Genomic DNA, 25486 nt, shown 5'->3' with positions numbered 1-25486 from the left:
AAAATCCATAAACAACTTTGTACCTCTAAATTTTTTCAGCTAATATCTAATATTTCTTGCTTTCTAATACCAAAGATGCTACCTGCTATTTTGGTATTATTTTTAGTTTATTTTACTATTTAGAAGTCTTTTTTCAATCCTTATTTATCTACATATTAAAAGTGCTTTTTACTTTTGTATATTAAATCTTTGAATTTGATAATTGCAAATAAATTATTTTAAAATATATAAAAACTTATCTATGCAAGTTTATATAATATGATACAAAACCTAATATGTGTGAAAATATACAACATATATTCTTTTTGTAGTTGGCTACTTTTCTTTATTGATACACTTGTTCCAGGGTTTTTTTTTTTTTTTTATTTGTTTATGTTTTGGCTTTGGACCACACCTCGTGTTGCTCAGGGCTTACTCCTTGGTCTGCCCTCAAGGATCACTCTTGGGTGCGCTGAGGGGCTATGATCTTAAGGATGCCCAGGACCAAACTCTGGTTAGCCATGTGTAAGGCAAGCGCCCTACCTGCTGTATTGTTGTTCCGGCCCTGAAAGTTATTTTTCAGAACCTTAGTTCTGAAATGAGTACATTTGAGTAGGAATTAGGTGAGGCGCAGAATTATTTCTAATGGAGAAAAACCTAATTTTGAACTGATTGAGTCTCCTATTAATTTGTGTTAATCAAGCTTAAATAAATTCTTACTGTTACTTAACTGTTCTTTCTGTAAATATCTTTCCAACCTCTAACTTGAAGCAGATGGTCTCTCCTACAAGATAAATTCAAATAACCAGAAACCGTCCACATTTCATAGTAGCAAATACATAAATTTACCTGATGTATAGTCATTGTTTTACCCTTTCCTTCTTTAAATATTGATAAATTGATCTTCCTATCATATTGCCTCAGAATGCTTACATTTGTTAGCCCTGACATATTCATGTATGTATCAGAAGTGGGATTCTGACACATGAGCAATAGCACAGCAGTAGGGCGTGGCCGGCCTGGCCTAGCCAGGTTCAATTCCTCCGTCCCTCTCGGAGAGCCCGGGAAGCTATCGAGAGTATCTCGCCTGCACGGCAAAGGCTGGCAAGCTACCCGTGATGTATTCAGTATGCCAGACACAGTAACAACAAGTCTCATAATGGAGACTTTCTGGGCCTGCTCGAGCAAATTGATGAACGACGGGATGACAGTGCATCAGTGCTATTCATGTATATTCTGTCTAATTCTCTTGACTAAACCCTTCTAATTGACTTTATGTTTACATTTTTCATTTTAGAATTTTTTAGGTATTCTAAAAGTAAAGATAACATGGATAGCTCTCAACACCAGATACCCAATTATTCCCATTGTTAGTATTTTATATTACTTAAGTTCATTTGTTACAACTAAGGATTAGCATGGTTACAAACTCCATGCTTCCTCCAGAGTTTCCTAGAACTGATGTTCCTATTTTGTTCCAGGATGCCACCCAAGATTCCTCATTATTTTCATATCTCATCTTTTGTTTTTGGGACCACACCCATCAGTGCTTGGGGGTTGACTCCTGACTATGACCTAAGGGTCACTCCTGGTGGTCTTGGGGGGGGGGGGCCCATGTAGGGGTGCTGGGGATCAAATCTGGTTGTCTTGTGTACAAGGCAAGCACCCTACCTGCTATACTATTACACTGGCCTCAGTCATATCTCATCTGAAAGATGATTGTGCAGTGGATTTGTGCAGTGCTATTTAATATTTATTTTTAGTTAATAAGAAATAGAATATTCTTAGTTTTCAGTTTCTGTTTTTGAGCCACACCCCTGGGGATATTCAGTGCTTACTCTGTGCTCAGGCAACCGTATGTATGTTGAGGATCCAACTTGGGCACCCTGTCTGTTTGGCCTTCAACATGTTTAATCAAACATTAGACTCATGGAAAACATCATATACTGATGGTTAAGATTCATTGTTGCACTTACAACAATGGCATACCCAGCGAAAGTTTTGTGAAACTGTTATTGAGTATAATTTTACTAGATTGAAGGTCTATTTATAAACATATGTCTTATTGTATCGAAATTATGGGATATTCACATTTTAACAATCTGTTTATTCCTATAAAGATCATGTAGGTAGTCCTTTTTTATTTTTGATTGATAAGAATTAAATAAAGTATTCCTTACAAGTTATACTGGATTATAAGATAGCTATTATAAATTACAATTATCTAGGGTCATTTTCTTTGATTTTTATGTACTTACGCTGTAAAAGGGCTGGAGTGATAGCACAGCGGGTAGGGCTTTTGCCTTGCAAATGGCCGACCTGGGTTCAATTCCTTCACCCCTATCAGAGAGCCCAGCAAGCTACCGAGAGTATCCTGCCCACACAGCAGAGCCTGGCAAGCTGCCCGTGGCGTGTTCGATATGCAAAAACAGTAACAAGAAGTCTCACAATGGAGACATTACTGGTGCCCGCTCGAGCAAATCAATGAACAACTGGAGGACAATACTGCAATGCTATGCTGTGAAAGGCATCTGAACAGAAATTTTCTGGAGGCTGCCAAAAGCCAACTTCCCTTGGAGCAGGGAAGCCACGAGCACCTCTAAGTCTGACCCGGAGGTGGGGGGAAAAAAGCCAAATCAGGGGGGTTGAAATATTATATTAAAATAAAAACTTTTTGTCCCATAACTTAAGCTATTTTTTTGGATTATCCTTAGGAAATTTTAAAATATAAAATCAATCTAAGATGAAACTCAGTCTAAATGTGAATTCAATAAAACAAATCATATCTGTCTCCACTTTATTCCCAATAACTAGCATTATGCATGGTAAAGGTTGAATAGATGAGCTTTGTCCTCTGGCCACTGAATAATTTCTGTAGGATAGCATATCAATAAGCCAGTCATTATATCTATTGTTTATCTTGTCATGTTCAGCATATTAAAACTTCTAGAAAAATTGTTTACATTTTGAATACTTAGTACATTCTCCAGATTGCAAATTATTAAATGGTTAGTGAGGTGAATACCCTTTATTCTGAATTAGATTCTGGCAAACAATTCACTAGTGCAACTTTGTCTTTTTTCTGCATTCTCTGCTTGTTTAGCCAGGGTGGGGTAAAGGGCCAGGGAGTTGATTTATTCAGTAATGCTGTAGATTTTATATATCAAATATTTAAATTTAAAATTACCCTCACAATTAGTGTGCAATATTTACTTTTTTCAAAAAGATTTTTAAAATATTTTAATGGCCTCATTAATATTTTTTTCACTGAACAGTACCCTTTGTAGTATTAATTTTTGATGTATCCTTACAGTATATTTCTTATGTGCTTTATATGTTATTATAATCTTTGTAACATCTTGTATCTTTGCAACCTTGAGCATGTAGTTGACCTACATACTCATTATAGTAGACCTGTGTTTATTTGTTATATTTGTGTTATTTTAAGAGTGATCTAGTATTTGTGGTATTTTAAGGAAATTTGTTCTTTTAAGATAATAAGAAAATTTACTGGTTCCTGAAGGAAAAAGTTCCTAGATTGTGATATTTTTCTGTTCTTATTATTATAAATGATGACTTTTTTATTATCTATAAAGGGATACTAGAAAACCATATAAAAAATTATTTTCCTGAGAACAGAGAGTAAAGGGAGAGGTGGGTGGCCATAAAACACTTCCTTTGCACGTATCTGGCCCAGGTTCAGTTCTGGTCAATGTATGGTTCCCTCAGATCACCAGGAGTGGTCCTTGAGCAGGGAGGCAGGAGTAAGCGTAGAGCATGGCAGGGTGTAAAACAGAAAATTATTTTTCTCTTCTATTAACTTTTTTTTCTATTTCTGACCTCTCAGTGTTTAAATTTCCATCTGTTTTTTCCTTTTCTCTTTCATAGAGAGAATTTTTTTGTTTTATTGTAAGATCAGGACCTTACCTGCTGTACTATCTCTTTGGCCCTTCGGTTTTAGGTTTTAAATGTTTACATGTAGGCATATTCCCACTCACCTAATACAGCATCAGCCAACATGCTCTAGTTTTTAAAGAACTTGTTTTGAGAACTTGTAAAAATCCTTTTGGGTAAGGTGAGCAGATTTAGACTCACAGCTTCTTCCACGTTAGCTGTTTACAATTTGTTAATAGAGTATGACTTGCAGTTGTCTTTTTTACTATATTTTGGTTAAAAAAAAAAATCTGGAACCACAAAAATCTAAAAAAGTTTACAATGGAACTCAGAAGATTTATGAACAAGATGTGTAGTAAAATTAATTAGTTTGAATTCTGATTAATAAGAAACATCACATAGGTTTTGTTTTGTTTTGTTTCGCCACACCTGATAGTACTCAGGGCTTATTCCTGGCTCTGAGAATCAACTCTTAGTGGTACTAGGCAACCACATATAGTGCCAGGGATAGAACCAAGGTCAGCTGTGTGCAAGTGAAGCACCTCCCCCACTGTACTGTTTCCCTGACCCTGAAATCATTTGTTTTAGAAAAAAAATTAATACCTTAAAATTTGTTTGGAATTTAAATTTTTATAAAGATTTTTAAATGATAGTTAACAGCAGTATTAAGTGATCTACATAAAAAGGTGGTTGGACAGTTTTGTGAACTTTTGATTTATTTGGGGTCCACACCTGGCTATACTCAGGACTTACTCCTGGCTTTGCGATCAGGGATCACTCCTGCCAGGGTTTGAATTCCAGTCAGCCTCATAACAAGTCAGGCACCTTGCCTGCTGTGCTATACAATCTCTCCAGCCCAACTTTGATGATTTTGAGCTTTGGAATATATTTTAAAACTTAACAGTTGTTCAACAATTTAGTTATTGACTATTTAGTCGTTTAGATTTTCCTATTCTAAGATATGGTTTTTTTATTTTTTATTTTTTATTTTTTGCTTTTTGGGTCACACCTGGCGATGCACAGGGCTTATTCCTGGCGGTGCTCAGGGGACCATATGGGATGCTGGGAATTAAACCCGGGCTGACTGCGTACAAAGCAAACACCCTACCCTCTACCCTTTGTGCTATCACTCCAGCCCCCGACTCTAAGATACTTTTTAAAAGTGTAGAGTTTCAGAAATTGATGGAAATACGAATTTTAAAGAATTTTTTAAAACATTATAAAAAATTTAATTACTGTGAAATTCTAAAGTTGTATTTGGCTTCAGACATAGTGTTTCAAGATGGATCCCTTCACCAATGTCTTCTTCCCTCCACCAATGATCCTTTCCTTACCCCCATTTGCCTCCCACCCACCAGTCTGCTTCTTCCAGAAGTGCTTTTTAAAAATGATGATGATGATGATAATATTTTTTTCACTGTCGTTTACAGTACTGCTGCTGATAGGATCTTATGCATAATACTTTATACTGCCTTTTAGCACCACATCCTCCTCCTGATTGAACAGTTCCCTTCCTTTCCTTTTCCCCAGCCCTCTCAAGTGGCATGATTCCTATTGAATACTAGTTCTCGTGTCTTTGTTTTAAGAGTACTAATTCTATAATTGTTTCTTTTCAGTCAGAAATTGGGTTTGGGAAAATGGAAACATACATCAAATTGGAAAAGCTTGGAGAGGTAAGTCAGTACTTATTTTTTAAATGTAGGACTTTTTTTTCTTGTTTAGTATCTAAACTCCTCTACTAGGCCCCAATTTTTGTCAACTTGGAAGGAAGCAATGTAAGAAGTATAGATTTGAAAGATTCTATCTTGTTCCAAAAGGCGGCAGTATGTTAGGAGGGCAAAAAACCCTTCATTTCATGATATTATTCTGTCTGAGAAGAAATTGCGATTTTTCATAACTTCATAATCCTGTCTAAAACACAAAGTATTATGTTTTCTTGATAACCAAAGAGATATTATTTATTAGTCTCTTGGCACTTTTACTATTTGCACTGTCATGGCATTTTCATGACTTCAGAACTGTGAAAAATCAAATTACTCTCTTTAAAGACTGTAAAGGAAATTTTTGCCTGTAAATGTTTGTTTTAAATTTACTGGTAGTTCTGATTGATTTTGAAATGGTCTACCTCTCAAGATAAGAAGGGGGCAAAAACAGAACTTTTTTTTTTTAAGTTCTGTCTTGGCAGACTCCTAGGACATTTTTGTTTGTTTGTTTGTTTCTGGCCACACCTGTGGTACATAGGGCTTCCTCTGCACTCAGAAATCTCTGGTGGCTTGGCTCAGAGATAGAACCGTGGTCTTGGCTCAGATATAGAACTGTGATCCTTGTCAAGAATGGAACCATCATTTCTGAGGTACAAATCAAGTGCATTACCTACTGTACTATCTCTCCTGCCCCTCCTATAAGAACATGGTTTTTTTCAAAGAGAGTTAATGGTAAGGGGGCTGGAGCTATAGTACAGCAGAGAGGGCAGTTGAGTTGCCTTGCACACGGTTGACCCAGGTTCAAATCCCAACATCCCATATGGTCCCCCGAGCCCTGCCAGGAATAATTCCTGAGTGCAAAGCCAGGAGTGCCCCTGTGCATTGTTGGGTGTGACCCAAAAATGAAAAAAAAAAGAGTTAATGTTAAAAATTTCTGTAAACAAATTTTTCATAATTTATGACTTAAATTCCATTTAATTTTCTGTTTTTGTAATCTGTAGATAGCATTACAGAGAAAATCTGTTTTCTAGAACTAGGGATTTAGTGTGTTTCTAGTACAATGTATAAAAAACTAAATTGAATAAACCCCCTCTGTTTTCATACTTTTAAGACATTCTGTAGGGTTATATAAATGTATGAAAGCTTTGCAAATGAGATGGGAAGCTCTCTTAGCTAAGTGAAAACTGAATAATGACTGTGGCATTTCCCTTGAAGGGTAGAATTTAACGTGTGTTCTAAAAATCAAATTCATTAGGACTATTTGTTGTATAGATAGTATAGATAGACTCTTGTGATGTGCTTAATGTATGTCTTTCAAAAATATATTTTATAGGGAACATATGCAACAGTATATAAAGGAAGGAGTAAATTGACAGAGAATTTGGTGGCATTAAAAGAGATCCGGTTGGAACATGAAGAAGGCGCACCCTGCACAGCTATAAGAGAAGGTATAATTTGATCTTTCATGAACAATATTAATATTTTAAAACCAAAGCTGCATAATAAGAATTCTTTTAGTAAGTAAAAAGAGCTTAGATATAGAATTCATTAATGACAAAAAGATATATTTAGACCTTAAGAAAGCTAATATTTAAAGCCCAAAGTATTCAGCAAAAAGGATTAGTTTTTTATATAGCTTACAATAAAATACTACTAGTCTTTGTTATGAGCAATTATTTAACACTGATAAGTATTGTATGTTGACGTATGTTGGGACACTTATCCTAAATTAAATTTATTTGATTGATAATATCAGTTTTTAAAAAGAGAAGATTATCCAGAAAATGGGTTTGAGGCAACTGAGAAGCAACTTGGGTGGGGGGGGGATGGGGCAGGGCATTGAGGGGAAATACCTAGGGGAAAAGGTTCTGCTTTTAGAAGCTTCCCGTAAGTTAACATTTGAGGAAAAGCCAGAAGATTATATGGAGAATATGGGGATGATTTAAAGTTTCTACTACAAATTCCTTTGGTGAATTACTGTTTTAAACTTAGGAGAATCTTACACTCACTTGGTTCTTACGTTCTTCAGGTTTTGTTTTTTTTTGAAGGCTGACTACCACAGACTAAGTAACTAGACTTTTTTTTTCTGTTTTGCAGTTTCACTATTAAAGGATCTAAAACATGCAAATATAGTAACCTTACATGACATTGTTCACACAGATAAATCTTTGACTTTGGTCTTTGAGTATCTGGTAAGCATTTAATCAAAATTTAATATTTGTTATTTATAGAAAATTGGATTTTTTTAATGGCTCCAGGAACATAAATATTTAGTACTATATATTTAATTATATATGGTTCATTTAATATCTTTCTTAACAAATTTTTATTTAAAACCATAGTAAATCAGTGTTATTGTCTGAAAATCATGTCACCTATTAAAAGTGGTGTGTGTGTATATTTTTTTTTTCAGGATAAAGACTTAAAGCAGTATATGGATGACTGTGGAAATATCATGAGCATGCACAATGTAAAGGTATGTTTTAATATTTTAAATTGGTAAAGGACGGGATTGGACTTCAGTGACTAATTTACTGTATATATAAATAGAAATGTTTTATAATAATGCACACATGAGTGAAGCTTGTATAGTGTTAAAATGCAATGTTAATTCAACAAAAAAATAAAGTTAAATACTTAGCATTGATGAACTACATTGCACAATAAAGTAAATGCCAGCCTAATAACTGCTCTGCTTCTGAATTTTCTATTTGGCATTTTCACTTTAATTTGTAGGCACCATAGTCAGCTGTGCTGGAGACATGCTGGATGGGAAGGGCAGGGAGAGAGGAAGGTGGCATCACTTAATGGTGTTGGGGATTATGTTCATGGTTTTTCACATGCTAGAAAGCTATTCTACTACTACAAAAGGGCTAGATCCTGGCTCGTTTGGCATTTTAAATTTTTAATAGGTTGTTTTATGTAAAACTTCGGTTTATTATGTTTTTCTTAAAATCAGATCTTTGTAAAAGTGCCACATATTGTCTTAAGTTATAAGGTATAATGAAAGGTATATTCTGATGCTTGTTTTAACAGACTATTCAAAGTTACAGATATTTAGAAAAAATACACAAAAAAATGCTTCAGCATAAAAACTCCTTTAAAAGGCATGCTGCCTAATATATTTAATGATTATTACAAAACAGCATTCTCAGAGTACAGATATAATGACTAAAGCCAGAAAACTTCATAGGTGTTATGAGTACTTGTTGGAAAATGTTAGAAAAAACTGATCTATTCTGTTAAGAGAAAACGTCAGAAAATGTTTATGTATAACATATATATTATACATATATGTGTATATAAAATACATGTTATATATAAATATATTTTGTTTTGCATGATATTTGTAAAAATCATTTTTTGTGTGTATTTCTGCTTATAGTTTTGTTACTTTTCCTGCTTCCATATTAGCAATCATCCTTTGGAAAGAAAATAAAATATTTAATTTTCATAGTAAAGATTTGTGTTTTAATCCAGGTGTGCATGACTAGCTTAAGTTGTATTTTATTATTTGTCAAATAGTCCTTGTATTTTTTGGATATAAAAAAAGTAATGAGTGTTTAGAAGGTTGGAAACATAGTACAGTGGATAAGATGCTTGCCTTGCATGCATTGGGTTTCAGTCCCCAGCACCACATAGTTTCCCAAGCATACCAGGAGTGATCCCTGTGCATAGAGTTGGGTGTAAGCTTTGAGCACAGCTTGGTGTGGCCCCAAAAAGAAAAAATAAAATAGTTTATGGAGAGCCTGAAGAGATAGTACAGTCAGTAGGGTGCTTGCTTTGCATGCAGAGGACCCAGATTCAATCCCTATCACCTGAAGTAGTCCCCTGCCCCAGCCAGGAGTAATGTCTAAGTGCAGAGCCAGGAGTAAGCCCAGAGCACCACTGGGAATGGCCAAGAAAATACAAAAAAATATATATGGGAATGGTAGTTTTTAGAGTATTTGAAACATAGTGTGTATGTATGTTTATGTAGCACTGTAGCACTGTCCTCCTGTTGTTCATCGATTTGCTCGAGTGGGCACCAGTAACGTCTCACAACAAATTGTGAGACTTGTTATTACTGTTTTTGGCATATCGAATACGTCACCGGTAGCTTGCCAGGCTTTGTTGTGCGGGCGAGATACCCTCGGTAGCTTGCCAGCCTCCCAAGAGGGGCGGAGGAATCGAACTCGGGTCGGCCATGTTGGCTGCATGCAAGGCAAACGCCCTACCCTCTGTGCTATCGCTCCAGCCCATGTTTATGTATGTGTGTGTGTGTATAATATGTATATATGTGTGTATATATATGTATTTATATGTGTGTATATGTATGTATATATGTGTATGTGTATATATGTATGTGTATATATAAAGCATAAGAACTGTGCTGCTTACAATTTCTTCACTTTGTTCCTTCACATCCTGCTTTGGTTTATTCTCAGTGTTCTGGTGCATAGATTCTTGAATGAATCCTATGTTTTTGACATTCTTTTTTGTTAACCCCAAAGTATCCAACATTCTTTTTTTTTTTTTCACCAAAAATCACAGCCAAAACTCTACTATTGACCTTTCAGGAGCCACCTTTTTCAAAGAGTCATTCAGAGCTCTACAGTACCAGTTCCCTTTTCTGAATCACAGCAGATTTTGAAGGCTGAGTAGGAGGTGCTGAAAGTAAAGTACCGAGGAGGTGGTGATAGAGGCTGGTTTAGGTTATTTTTATAGCATATAATTTATCATAGCAGCAACATTCTCATTGGCACTTTAGAGTTTTCAAAACAACTACCAAAGTGTGTCCTATGCCGTGTTTTTATTAGGATAGGTTGATAGGGAGGTGAATGGATAGAGATTAATTGACTTCCCCAAAATTTCCTAATCAAACAGTGAATAGACCTGTAAGTTTATAAGGATATTTAAAATATTTTCTATAACAAATACTACTAAGACAGTTTGACTTTTCAAGATTTTGATTGATATTATAGGCAGTGCCTCAAAGAGAATAAGTTGCATTAAAATCCTATATGAAAAGCTTATATTTAAAGATAATGGATTTTTTTCTTTACTACTCTGTGCCAGGTGCTTTTATGCTTACACTAAAGTATATCTGTCTAATCTGTAAGACTAATATCTGTTTATTTATTTCTGTAGCTGTTTTTATACCAAATTCTTCGTGGTTTGGCTTACTGCCATAGAAGAAAGGTGTTGCACCGAGATTTGAAACCACAGAACCTTCTCATTAATGAAAAAGGAGAATTAAAACTCGCAGATTTTGGTATGGAATGTAAAAAAAAAATTGTAAATCACTACAGGTGGTTGAGTTTAAAAGAATAACTGTTGGACCTGAGCGATAGTACAGTGGTACAGCTTGTCTTACATAAGGCAGACCCGTCCATATAGTCCCTTGAGACCCATCAGGAGTGATCTCTGAGCACAGAACAGGAATAAGTCATGAACACTGTTGAATGTGGCCCACTTTAAAAAAATTTTTTCTACGGGGCTGGAGGTATAGTAAATGAGTAGGATGCTTGCCTTGTACACAGCCAATCTAGATTCAATCCCTTGCCCCCCTTTTGGTCCCTAGAGCACTACCAGGAGTGATTTCTGAGGGGAGAGCCACGTGTAACTCCTGACATTACCAGGTGTGGCTCAGAATCCAAAAGACAATAAAAGAATAACTTTTGAAGTTGTATGATTGCTTTCATTTCTATTTGGAAATTTGCTCTGGAACCAACATAGTAAGGTATTTTACAGAACTTTGGTGGGTGACTTAGGTTAGTAATATTTGACAGGTTCTTATTTCTCAGATGTATTCCCTGTACCACTAAGGATCCTGAGTTCATTTCAGAGGTTCTAGTGTATTATCAATTATATAGTTTTGTTGGGTATATTATCAAAGATATATTACCAAGATCATACTAAATATTTTAAGCATAACTAAGCATCTGACTTAACACTACAGCACGTGCCTTGCTTGTTTGAAACCCAGGTTCACTCTCTGGCACCACAGACACACATATGCGTTGCATACACACAAACAGTCCTCTAATTATTATAGACATATAGATTATGTTAAAGTTTAGTTTCAACAGTCATAATAAAGCAAGTCTCACAGTAGTAAAATAGGAATTTTCAAGCAAAAACTACATTTTGGACTGTTGGATTCGCCACTTTGAGCTACAGATCTTACCAATATTTAAATGCTTTTTAGATAATATTGTTATTGCTATTTAAAATAGGATGAAGAGAAGTGTCTGCCGTAGAGGCATGGGGGTGTGGGGAGGGAGGGATATTTTGGACATTGGTGGTGGGAAATGTACACTGGTGAGAGGATGGGTGTTGGAACATTATATGACTGAACCCCACTCATGAACAGCTTCATACTTTGTAACTATCTCACTGTGATTCAATTTGAAAAAAAGGTGAAACTCCTCCCCCCATAAAAAAAAATAGGATTTTCAGGGTAGGAGGATGCTCTGCAGTAATGCTTGTACTATTTCCAGTGGTCCTTGGCCTAGATGTTGGGCCATTTGGGTGCTTGGGCCCAGTGATGTCCGCAACTCAGGCTTGGTGGCTTTGGGAGCCAGCAGGGCCACACCCTGGATTGCTCGGAGATGCTGGGGTAATGGAAATTGGTACCTTGAACTCAAATACTCCACCTCTTTGAGCTATCTCCCTAGTCCCAAATGTGTTTTGATATGCTAAAAATGAAGCATTTTAAATAGCTATATAACTCAGGAACTAATATTTTTAACTAACCAATATATGTGAGATACAGAATAATGCATGGGTAAAAGATCCATCCAAAGTGCAGGAATAGCATCATTTGTTTGTTTTCAAGGATTTGTTTGTTTATAGGCCATATCCATCAGTGCTTTTGGCTTCTCCCAGCTAAATGCTTTTTGTTTGTTTTGGCGCTACAGCCAGCAGTGCTCAGGGCTTAACTCCTGGCTCTGCACTCAGGAATCACTCCTGGAGGGGCTCTGGGAATTATATGGGGGTACCAGGAAGCCAGGTAGACTGAGTGCAAGGCAGTCGCCCTACTCACTGTACTGTCATTCTAGCTCTATCCCAGTTAAATGCTTGATGATCATTTCTGGCAGTACTCAGGCATCATGAAGTACTCAGGGATCGAATCCAAGACTACTAAATGCAAAGCTTATGCTCCAGCTGCTTGAATTAGTTCCTCACCCTAGTCTAATATATTTTATATAAGAGCACAAGTTTAGTTGATGGCATTTCAATTACAGATCAGAGCTCACTGATCTTCTCAACATTTTCTAATTTTGATATAATGTCAGAGAAGAATATGCATGATGTATCAGGAAAAAAAGCTGCTTGTTTTAATAGTTTTTCTCTTTCCAATTCATGTCTGTGTAAGATCTGATTCTTATAACACGTTTTATGGGACCAGAAAAGCTAACTCAGGTAGCAGAGCCTATGTCCTGGGTACTGTACCCAGGTACTGGGTCCTGCCTCTTACCTCCCAGTAGCACTGGGTGTGGCCCTGTTAAAAATGAAAAAGAGATGACAAAAACCTCCATATAGGTAAATTTTTTATCTCAATGACATTGCCCATTTTTGTTTGTTGGTTTGGTTTTGGTTTTGGGCCACTGCCAAGGTGCTCAGGACTTATTCCTGGCTCTACGCTCAGGGATCACTCCTGGAATTGCTCAGAGGACATTATGGGGTACCAGGGATTAAACCCGGGTGACCGAACCTGAATAGGCCTAGTGCATGACAAATGCCCTACCCGTTGTACTATAGCTCTGGTCCCAATGTTGTCCTTTAAAAAAAAAATAAGTTCAGCTAGGAAATAATTTTGGCTTAATGATTGATTCATAGACAGGAAATACCTTATTTTGGTTAACAATGTAGTCACATGTGGAGAATTAAGCTGTGTCTCTGTCTCTGGTTATGTAGTTATCGACATAACCATTTACTGACCTCAGACCCCAGGCACTCAAAGAAAAAAATTTGTAAGTGAATTTATCACTTTAAGAAGATACAAGCTTGCATCCCAGGCATCCTTGTGATTGTGTTCATGGGTGGGTATGAGCAGCAGTTTTTCTTAATCTCTTCTTTGCCCTGTGTGTAAAGGACTCGCCAGAGCCAAGTCAGTTCCCACAAAGACCTACTCCAATGAAGTTGTCACGCTGTGGTACCGACCACCTGATGTGCTTCTTGGTTCCTCTGAGTACTCGACCCAGATTGACATGTGGTAAATATATGTTGATGTTATTGCTCTTTATAATTTTGAAAGAACAGAGCCATTTGTATAGGGCATACTAAGGTTAACAATCAAGGGACATACTGTTTTCAAGAGCCACAATATAAACAGTAATTAAGAGTTCTGACACAGGAGAATAACCTAAGTTTAAATACCAATTCTGCCATTTACAACTGAGTAACAATTTTATTTAGATTATTAATATAACTTAATATTCATTGAAATGCATTTCTTCCTCATACTTAATGATCTCAATAAAATATACCTAAATTATTTTATTTAACTTTTAGATTATTGCTATAGACAAGCATTCCTTTTAGGCAAATGAGCTACACACATATCTAAAATGTAGCCTGTATTTTCCTACCTTTGTTCCTTAATTCATACATATCATAATAAATATCTGTTATTTTCCTGAGACATGTGCCCAGGTAGATTCAATTAGAAACAGCTTTTCTAATCTTTTTCCTGGATACTTGAGTGGCAGTATTTCTTTTGAGCTCTGGTTTCATTCTTTGCTTTCCTCTTCATAAATCATGATAGTAGTAATAAATCATATGTTTTCTTCTGAAGTTACTGATTAAATATTTATGATTTTGATTCATAATACCTTTTTTCTTTTTAAAAAGTTGTTTTAAATTGTGGTAAATTTTACATTAAATTTACTATTTTAATCAAATTTAAGTGTACATTTCCATTGAAAACATTAAGAGAATTCATACTGTGGTGCAACCATTACTCCGATCCATTTCCAGAACCTTTTTCATTTTACAGAACCAAAACTCCCGCCCACCCAGTAAAACTCCCCCATTTTCCTTTTCCCTTAGCCTCTGACTATCACCATTCTACTTTTCTGTGTCTATGATTTTGACATAGAAAATACATCATGAGTGAACTTATTCAGTATTCGTCCTTCTCTGACTGCATTATTTCACGTAACATAAATGTTTTTAAACTTTATCCTTATTGTAGCATTTAGAAATTCTTCCACTCTAAAAGTTGAATAATAGTTTCAGATATTTTAGGGCTGGAGCGATAGCACAGCGGTAGGGCGTTTGCCTTGCACGCAGCCAACATGGCCGACCCGAGTTCGATTCTTCCGCCCCTCTCGTAGAGCCCAGCAAGCTCCCGAGAGTATCTCGCCCGCATGGCAGAGCCTGGCAAGCTCCCCGTGATGTATTCGATATGCCAAACACAGTAACAACAAAGTCTCTAATGGAGACGTTACTGGACCTGCTCGAGCAAATCGATGAACAATGGGAGGGCCTTTACCTTTACCTTTTTACATATATATATATATTTATATGTATATATAATTTTCTATTGGCTCTGGGGATGTGACTCAGTGGTTGAACACTTGCCATGCTTATGGGAGAACCTGAATTCCATCCCTGGCACCAAAAGGGAAACATACACAAACCTGTCATTTCTTTATTGAAATAAATGGAGAAGCTTAATTGTTGGATAACATGACAATTCTTTTTTTTAAATTTTTTGAGAAACCTTCATCCTTTCATTCATAGTGGCACCATCATTTTACTTTCTAGTTAACATTTTAATATGTAAATACAGTATTCATTCACTTGGCCTACTTCCTTTCATTATAATCCCTTTCCCCTTTTCTCCCCCTTGCCCTCTCTCTCACACACATTCACTTTATCCTCTGCTTCCTGTGTAAGAAAATCTAAATTCCAAAACAAAAGGCAAAAAAAAAAATCGAAAATCATCCCTCCATTCTCTATATTCCTGCTTTTCACACATTTAAATTGTTATTAGCTATTGTTGTTGTAATTCTTCAGCAGTCATTCAGAAGAATGCTAGACATTTTAACTGGAAAAAAATTAGATTTGGAAGTTGAGACAATTAGGGTAAATATTAAGAAATAAGTTTAGTTGAATCTAAAAAAAATTTTTTTAAGAGATTTTGTAGCAAGCCTAGTATAGCATTCTCCAGAGAGGCAGTATTTAAGAAATCAAAAATTCTTAAGTTTCTTGTATTTCAAAATAGTAAGTTAGGCAATCACTCATGTTATTTTTTTTTATATAATTATATTTTAAAGGGGTGTTGGTTGTATTTTCTTTGAAATGGCTTCTGGAAGACCTCTGTTTCCAGGATCAACTGTGGAAGATGAACTGCATTTAATTTTCCGACTGCTAGGTAACAAAAGAAGTCTTTTATGGGTGCTTTGTCATTTATAGTTGATTAGCTACATAGACAATATATTTTTTTAATATTTGAAGTTTGATACTGTGACTAATAATAGTTCTTACTACATTTAATTAGTATAATTTTGACAGATCCTAGATAACGTTTTTATTTACTAACTCCCACCTTGGCAATAAAGATTTTGTGGAATAACAGGCCCAGAAGATGGTTCAGTGGTTTAGGAAGCCCCTAAAAGTGTGATGTCCTGAGCTTAATCTCTGAGGCCACGCATGGAAAGAAAAGAGCCTCACCGCTTTACAGTCTAGAGACCCAGTGGAGGGAAGAGGGAGAACAGGAAAGTTTTTTTAAAAAAAAATGGAATAACAGAGATGAGAAGTATTATTTCGAAAGAAAATAGAATTAATTATTTCTGCGTAGGTGTCGATAAGACACCATCATTTTTGTAGCATCATTAAGTCCCCCCCAAACCTGTATATTTATTCTGTCATTTCAGTTACAATGGAAAAATCAGAAGTTGAAATAATTAAATTATCTACAAAATAATAATTATCCTTTAAGAGTCTTTGTTAGTTCTGCCTATTTATACACACATATATGTATCATGTATATATATCACATATATATGAGTATATATTGATATACATATGTATTTTTTGTATATTTACAAATACATATCTCTTAAAATTCAGGAACTCCATCTCAGGAAACTTGGCCTGGTGTTTCTTCAAATGATGAGTTCAAGAACTACAGTTTTCCAAAATATAAACCACAGCCTCTAATAAATCATGCACCCAGGTACTTTCTTTTTTCCTTCTATGTAAAAATGGGGAACCCACGTGCTTATTTTTTCAATCTCTTAAAGCATTAGGAAAACATGGATTCAGAAAAAAAGCATGTATACACATAGACAGTTGTTAATATTTTAGGATTTTATTTTATTGAAATTATTCATTTCTATCTCATTGATTTTTTAACTCACCAACTAAAAAATCACCAGTCTGTAAATCACAGAATTGAAAATTGAACTGTAAATAAAATGAATATAGAGTATCTATGAGTTTGAAAGTTCTAGAGTGTTGTAGATTGTTCCTTTCCTTTAAAGAAAACATTGATTGATACCTTATTCAGTACCACAATGTTCTTATGATGAAATTTGTCCTTCCTCTCTGCAGATTTAATCAGTATTTATTATAGAAACCTAAGAAAGCAATGAGAGTAAAAAGGTTTTTTTGTTGTTTCTGGGCTTGGGGGTTTTGTTTGTTTGGAGGCCACAACCAGCAATACTTAGTGCCCACTTCTGACTATTTTTTGTTTGAAAAATACAAGCTTCTTTTTCAGGCTGTGTATAATACATAATTAGATTTATATGGTTATATATTAATCTATAATCATAAAAGAACATAATCATAAAAGTTTCTTTTGATACTTATCTCAGATATATGTAAGATATCATTGAAATTTGAATCAGGGATGTAGCAATATGACTTAGGTACAATTTATGCCTACATATGCCAGGCTTTGGGTTTGGTCCATGGCACCCCAAGATCCCTGAGCAAGGAGCATCCTTGTACCCACCACTACCCAATTCCTACCTCACACACACTGCTTCCATCACTGCACAGTTTGGCTCCCACAGCTACACAGTGAAAACTAATTTGAGTCAGAACACGTTTTATTTAAGATGCTGTGTTCCATTTTCCATAGTTAACATAGAATAACCAACCCCATTAACGGTTGTTTTCTATCTTAAGCTTATTTGTATAAGTAAGATCAGTGTCTCTAAATTACCTTTAATGGTTCTTTTCTACAAAAACAAAAATGACACAAAGATACCAAGTAAGATCAATGTCTGATAAATTCCAAATTTATTTCACGTTGCTTACAATTAGCACTATGATTCTGTGATGCCAAATATTTAAAAACCACTTTTTTTTATGAATTAAATGTTTTTATTATTACTATAGCTACAAATAACATTGTATAAAACTTCCTTAAGAAGAGGAAGAATATGTGCTAGGATTTATTTGTGTTTTTCCCAGGTAGCACAAATGCTATTTTTATTTATTAATGCATTTATTATTATATCCGTTGTAAAGATTAATTCTTTCATAACTTTAGCACTTTGTCTGTACCCAAAGAACTCTATAGTTACTTGTCAAAATGGCAAAAATAACAAAAGGATTAGAGGAGTGTAGAGCAGTGGTTCCCAAACTAGGCAATACTGACCCCTTTGCAAGACTCTTAAACCATGTTGGGTGGTGCTAGCTAGGGTATAATTTGGGGCACTTTCTCTTTGTTAACTTTAAGTTTCTGGGGCACTAATAAAGCATGTTTTCTAAATCTCTTTTTTTCCCTAAATCTCTAAAGGGGGTGGTAGTGTGGGAACTACTATCTAGCACAGGACTTCTTAAGCTGTTTCCACTCATTGTCCCTTTTCGCCTGAGGAGTACAACGTAGATGAACTACTGCTAGAAATACCTCAAATTCATTCCAGTGATCTTGGTCGTTGTATATTTAGAAATCTTTTGCTGTTGTTGGAGTTTTTTGTGACCCCCACATTCACTCACAACACCCAATGTGGGGTTGTAAAACTTAGATCCACAGTTTAAGAAGCTAGGGGCTAAAGCACAGTTTCTCAGCTAGGGGCCATAGGCTCTTGTGGTCCCCAGGATATTCCAAGGGGGCTGCAGGTGCAGGTGAAAATTGAGCAAATATGCATCCTTGCCAGTAGTGGAGTGTGTGTGTGTGTGTGTGTGTGTGTGTGTGTGTGTGTGTGTGTATTGGGCTGGGGGTGGATAAAGGGGAGCAGCGGTGCAAGAGGGGTTGTATAGAAGAGAAACAAGGTCAAAAGGAAGCCATAATCCAAAAAAACTGAGAAACACTGGTCCAGAGAGTGTATAGAACATAGGGTCCACAGCTCCCACTAAGATCAGTTGGCTCAGGTAGGTGGGGGCAGTATTTCTGTTCTGTTTCTAATTGTGGTATTGTCTCTGAGAGACACTGCAAAAAAGAACCTGTCTGTTCTGGGTTTGGCGTTTTTGTTTTGGGGTTACATCTGTGCATACTCTGCCTTACTCCTGGTTCTGCCTTCAGGAATCACTCCAGCCTGGGTTCAAGGGACAAGATGGGGTGCCGGGTATTGAACCTTAATCAGCCATATGCAAGGCAAATAAATGCCTTACCTGTCACTCTGGCCCCAAAATCTGTCATTTTTAATCAAGAGATTATCTGTTCTGCTAAAATAACCCCTGAACCCCCTACTCCTTATTATATTGATTACTGTATTTATCTTTATTGACTATATTTATTTAGATTTATTTAGCCATTTTAGATTAGCTTTATTAATCTGTTAAAGTTAAAAATGATGTATATTTAAACTTGTAACTTGTAACACTTGTAACACTGTAAATGATTCTTGAGTGGCTTTTTTGCATTTATCTTGAAGTACCGTGCTAGATTTTGGGGTTTCATGTGTCGATTTCACCTATGTGATAGGAAGAAGATGCTTTTCTGCTCTTGCCTTCAGTAGAACACTAAGGAAATTCATATTCCTGAATTTTCTCAATAATATGTTTGTTTGACGATAGAATGACAACTTTTTTTATTCTGTGATTTCAATGATCTGATTTGTTCTCACATATTGAAATTTTAAATTGAAACGGTTATTTCTGGTCTCTTAAACAAGTGTCAAAGTAAGTCTTGGGGATAAAATAACTTTGGGTTTATTGAGAATTTGAATTTGGTAGATTGAAATATTTGAAAAATAGTTTTATATGAAAAACATTTATTAGTCAAAATGAATAGCCACTCTTTTTGTTGTTGTTTTTAGGTTAGATTCTGAAGGGATTGAATTGATAACAAAATTTCTTCAGGTGAGTTGCACCTTATTTTGTAATTAAATGGGTAGTTAACTTCTCTTAGCCCTCAGGTTTTTTCTAGAGTGAGATCAGTAATAACCTCCCTCAAATGTTTGTCTTGGCAGTTAAGATTATATACAGTGCTACCTAGTGTACTTAAAGCACATGCTTAAGGAAAAAGGAAAAAAGAAAAAAACAAGGTTTATTTTAATGTACCTGGTTCTCTCATGACAAAGAACAGAACGAGCTTGAGGTATTCAACTGCTGGTGTTCGGCTATAATCAAGAACGTGTTCTGTAATTTATGTTCTCTTGTATTCCTTCTTTCTACTAACTACCTTACAGGATACTCACCCTCTGATACCACTCAGATTTTTATTCAAAGCAGGAAGAAGTGAGGATAAGGGCTGTGCAGCCACATTAGTCCTGTAGTATCGATATGAAACCTTAGAAAGTAAAGGCTTCTTCCAATGTTTTCTTGGCCAGAACATTAATTTAAGAGGCTGAAATTGTGGAACTAGATTGTTGTAATTGTTTAAACTTAAAACAGTGATTCATGATCAGAATTGGAAGAGTTATGACTCAGGATTAGAGATAGAGGCATGGAGACAATTTCTTTTTTTGGCCATACCTCACAGTTCTTAGGCGTGGTGCTAGACTTCACTCATGACAGTGCTCGGGGAACTTTCCTATGCACACTTGCCCTTTCAGATAGATCCCCTTAAATCTAGTTGCTCTCATCAAGGGATGAATCAATGAATTTTGGGTTTTTGGGGTTTTTTTTTTGTTTGGGGGCCATACAATATGTGGGGCTTTCTCTTGACTTTGAGCTCAGGGAAATATATCTTTTTTTTCTTTCTTTTATTTTTTTGTCTTAGTCCTAATTAGGATTAACTTCACTTACTAGTTAATTGCACTTACTGCTTTTTTAAAAATTTAATATTTTATTGAATTACTGTGAGATAGACCATTACAAAGCTGTTCATGATTGGGTTTCAGTCATATAACGATCCAACACCCACCCTACCACCAGTGTTCCCAGTTTCCCTGCCATCATTACCTGACCCCAACCCCCTCCCCCACACAAGTCTGCCTTTGTGTCATTTTTTTCTTTCTCTACTTTTCTGCTTTATGGTTTGCAATACAGATATAAGAAGTCATCATATTTGTTCAGTATTTTTATCAGAAAGTATAGTTGGAATAGCTTTTTTTTCTTAAATGGGTGGTGGCTTTGGGATCTGGATGTGACTGCCAGGGCTTCCAGAAGTCCAGGGTGGTGGGGGTAGGCAGCCCATCCCAACTGTGAGAAAAGCCTGGAGATATCAATCACAAAACGTGCATACGTGAATTTTAAGCAGGTTAATATCTAGTGAGGTTCATCTGAGATGGTAGAGTCCAGCCAGGAGCATAGCAGCAATTTTGGATGGTGGTGGCAGGGAGCGGCTGAGAGCTCTGTTTGGGCGGGCACTGGGCGGACCTGCTCCCCCCTCTGATGTGTCCCAAATTATTCAGCCATGCACGTGTCCAAGAAGATGTACTGTATCTTTTTTTTTTTTAAATCTCTTTCAAGATTTATTTATGGGTCTTTGGAGCAAGGCTGATAAATGAGCTTGTATGGCAGAGCTGGAGGTGGTTTGTGGGCATGGCTCCTGCATACCTAAATTTTGGTGGCTTAATTTCTCAGAAAACTTGGTCCCGAGTTATTGGAGACTGACCCGAGGCATAGAAGCGACTTTGGGGTGTCTGGAAGCCTAAAGACACCAGCAGGCTGTTGATGCTCTTGCCCACGGGACCAGGTTGATCAGCTGGAGGCATGGCACACTCTGGGTTCCAGCGGTGACCGCAGTAACAGACCAGATAGGGACCAAGACCGGGACCAGGGTGACCTCCGTGTGCAGTTCAGGCACTCTGGCAGTCCCCTAGAACCTGAGCAGGGACACACGCCCTGGTCCTCTGGTCTAGCTCCAGCCAGTTGGTGTTCAGGGAGATTTTCCTTCAAAAACTGCTGCAGGCTGCAGGCGGCACTCCTGAGATGTGCTTGGGGCAAAGCTAGTGCTCTGAGCCATAGGAGCAGTGGTAGAGGTTTTAGTTTTGGGGATGCTTCTGGCACCCAAGGGTACCTGGGGTTCGGCAGCTGCTGCTGCCCATTCTCTGAGCCGCTGGAGCAGCAGTGCTTTTTTAGTCTTGGCATAGTTTCAGGGCCCAGTGTGGCTGTCCAGCTGGCAGTGAGTTTCCCGGCCCACTTTGCCACCCAAACCAGCTGCTTATGATGGGTACTAGGGGTGCCACTGCAGCCTCGTGGCCTGTGCCCTGAGCCCCTGGAGTGGTAACGGAGGTCTTTTAGTCTTGGCGTGGCTTCTAGGCTTAGCATGTGTACCCAGCCTCTAAGCCAGTTGCTTATGGCCAAAACCTGGGGCACCACAATAGTTCCAGGCCCTAGGCTGGCCTTGAAAAGTGCCTTTTTAAGGAAATGACACTTGCATTCATTTCTGTGAAATCCTGGAGTTTCTGTGCTATGGGCCACCACCGCTCAACCTGCCCTGACACCTGTGTCCACACTGCCACTGTCTTGGCTCTCCCCAGGGAAATGAACCTTGACTTGATCATTTAATAATGTCTGTCATAAAGGTGCTGGTTATATTTCCAGTGATCTCTTATTGGATATTTTTGGGCTTCTTGTTTTTATTTTAGGGTGCTGCTCCCATCTAGGTTCTTGGGGACCTTTCATTTCTGAGGAGTACTAACTTCCCATACACCTTGGTCTCACCGGGCCAATGATCCATATATTTCACAAAGAAAAGTGATAACCAAAGGTCAAATATTTACATTAGTTATCACTTCAGAAATTACAAAGAATAAAAAATTTTAGTTAAGATTCTGCTTCATTTTGGAAATTGGACCTAAGATATAATTGTAACAATGTAACCTCAATAATAACTAAAATATGAGTGTATCTGGAGGACTCCCAAGTTGGTTTTTATAGCCTTTATATTAATTGATCAAGATAACAGTAGCTCTTCTACTTTACAACCCTCCTATTACAGCATTTAGAGAAAAGGTTAAATACAGTTTTACTTTTTCACAGTATGAATCTAAGAAAAGAGTTTCAGCAGAAGAAGCCATGAAACATGTATACTTTCGAAGTCTGGGACCAAGAATACATGCTTTACCTGAAAGTAAGAGAAATTCCAAAATGTTTTCTTATCCAATCTCCTCTTCTCCCTTATTTTTATTTATCCAGAGCTGGAAACAGGTGAATTAGCAGGTCAGAATTTAGGAGGTAAATCAAGATTATTACTAATTTATTTAAATCCGAAGATGATCTCTTTTTTTGTAATTCGATCAGAATTCTTTTAAAGGGATGTATGTTATATTTCTTTTAAATTTATTTCCATTTTTATTTCTCTTAACACTGAGCACATAGGCATTTCTGTAAAGAAATTATTAGGGGGCCAGGAAAAGTAACTCAGAGGTAGTGCACTCACATCTCATATATGAGGGGACCCTGGGTTCAATCCCTGGCACCACAAAGAAATCAGTTGGTACTTTTTTTCTCTTTTTTGATCACACCCAGCAATGCTTAGGGGTTACTACTGGCTCTGCACTAACTCCTGGCGGTACTTGGAGGACCATATGGGATGCTGGGAATCGAACCCAGGTCGGCCGTGTGCAAGGAAAACACCCTACCCACTGTGCTATTGCTCTAGCTCCTCAGTTGGTATTTTGACAGTGGCACACTGGCTATTAATCTTATTGGGCTAAAGTTAGAAATTGTCATTTGATGATAAACATTGTCATTAAGTTCAACTTAGATTACTTTGATTCAGCATTGTTAATAATGAATCTAGGCAAAGACTAATGAAGAGCAACCAAAGTAAAGATTATGGGGCTGTTGAGATAGTACAGCTGGTAGGGCACTTGCCTGGCATGTAGCCAACCCAGGTTTGATCTGTGTTGAGCATGCCAGTTGTGTCCCAAAATCTGAAAGGAAAAAAACACACACAAAAAAACCCTCATATATATTTATATAAGAGCACTTCCTTGTGTAAGTTAAATTCCATTTCAAGAAAATAGAGATGATTTTCCTTCACCATAGTTCCTCTGACTTTGATTAGAGATGAACATATTTTCAGTAACTAGAACAACTGATTCTCATGCCTAAGATAACTAGGTTTTATTCATAACATTTTAATTGCCGCAATATTTTACTTCAAAATATTTTAATTTAAAAAAGTAAAATTTAAATTTCACTTTTAAATTTAAGTTGGACCTGAGGGATAGTACATTGGGTAAGTACCTGCCTTGCATGCAGGTGACCAGGTTCCACCCTCAACACAAAGCGTAGTCTCCTGGGCAACACCAGAAGTGATTCCTGAGCACTACCAGATATAGCCCAATAATAAAAACGAACAAACAGAAATATTGAGTATGGTGAATGGGAAATTAGGAAAATATTTAGAAACTGAGAGTCTCAAAAATACTCAATAACTTTCTGTTCTCTATACCAGACAATAAAGTTTTATCAAGGTTTGCTGATTTGTCAAATCAAGAATTTTGAAACTTTAACTTAGAATTTACTGATTTTTTTTAAATGAAAAACTGCCTCTGGGGCTGGAGCGATAGCACAGTGGGTAGGGTGTTTTCCTTGCACACAGCCAACCCGGTTTCGATTCCCAGCATCCCATATGGTTCCCCGAGCACCACCAAGAGTAACTCCTGAGTGCATGAATCAGGAGTAACCTCTGTGCATCGCTGGGTGTGAAATCCCCCCCCCCAAAAAAACTGCCTCTGACAGAGATTAAAAAATGAGAAAGATGAATTTCAGATATTTGCATTTAATAAATTCCAAATTTGACTATATATAGTTCTTATGCAAACAACTAATAAAAAATTTTTCTAATTTTCTTTAAACTTTTTTGTTTTGTTTGTTTTCTTTTGGGGCCATCTCTGCAATGCTCAGGGCTTACTCCTTGCTCCTTGCTAGGCAACCATATGGAGTGCCAGGGATTGAACCCAGGTTGGACATGCAAGGCAAGCTCCTTGCCCACTGTTCTCACTCTTTGGCCCCGTTTCTCTAAATTTTTGTTGTTGTTGTTGTTTATTCTTTTTTTTTTAAGTTTTAATAGTGAGACATCATGAGGTACAGTTGAGGATCATTCCATACCTTTATCCTCTCATAAAGAGGAAGATAAGGACAAAGAGTAATATGAATTAATATGTTCTGATTAGGTCTTCCAATCCAGTACATTTTAGAAAGACATTGTATTCTCAGAGAACATCTTGAGGCATGACTTAAAGTTCTCAATACTTTGGGGATCAAAAATTTTTGAAGGAAGAGTATTTTGCTTGGTTTTTTTAGAATGTTGAGAAAAAGGAGAGAATATTTTCAGCAGGACTCTACTTTGTAAATGTACTAAACATTATTTTGTCTGCAGTTGGTTTATATTTGTTTTAATAAACCAGATAATTTTTGTCTGTGCCTTTTAGGTGTGTCAATATTCAGTTTGAAAGAGATTCAGTTGCAAAAGGACCCCGGTTTTCGAAATTCTTCTTATCCAGAGACAGGTGTGTTTGTCATAAACCATTTCACGTGTCGATCATGAAATTTTGCGTGGAAACAAGTCTTGGGTTTATAAATTGATCAGTAAAATTAACGATGTAAAAAAAATCATGTACAGT

At 36.7% G+C, this 25486-nt stretch overlaps 1 protein-coding gene across 1 annotated transcript in view; it reads left to right on the top strand.

Moving 5' to 3' along the window:
• Nucleotides 1-25486, top strand: part of CDK17 (cyclin dependent kinase 17) — a 103986-nt gene that overhangs the window by 76343 nt on the left and 2157 nt on the right. Inside the window, exons 6-16 of the mRNA XM_056119845.1 lie at nt 5490-5546; nt 6910-7024; nt 7674-7768; nt 7990-8052; nt 10707-10830; nt 13656-13776; nt 15845-15942; nt 16641-16746; nt 19781-19823; nt 22893-22983; nt 25295-25372. Coding sequence (XP_055975820.1) covers nt 5490-5546; nt 6910-7024; nt 7674-7768; nt 7990-8052; nt 10707-10830; nt 13656-13776; nt 15845-15942; nt 16641-16746; nt 19781-19823; nt 22893-22983; nt 25295-25372 — 991 coding nt within the window. The remainder of the gene's footprint in view (nt 1-5489; nt 5547-6909; nt 7025-7673; nt 7769-7989; nt 8053-10706; nt 10831-13655; nt 13777-15844; nt 15943-16640; nt 16747-19780; nt 19824-22892; nt 22984-25294; nt 25373-25486) is intronic.

Source organism: Sorex fumeus, unplaced genomic scaffold, assembly GCF_029834395.1.
Source record: "Sorex fumeus unplaced genomic scaffold, SorFum_2.1 ptg000003l, whole genome shotgun sequence".
Lineage (NCBI taxonomy): Eukaryota > Metazoa > Chordata > Mammalia > Eulipotyphla > Soricidae > Sorex > Sorex fumeus.
Note: the sequence above shows the minus strand (reverse complement) of the source record. Positions and strands in the feature narration are given on the sequence as shown.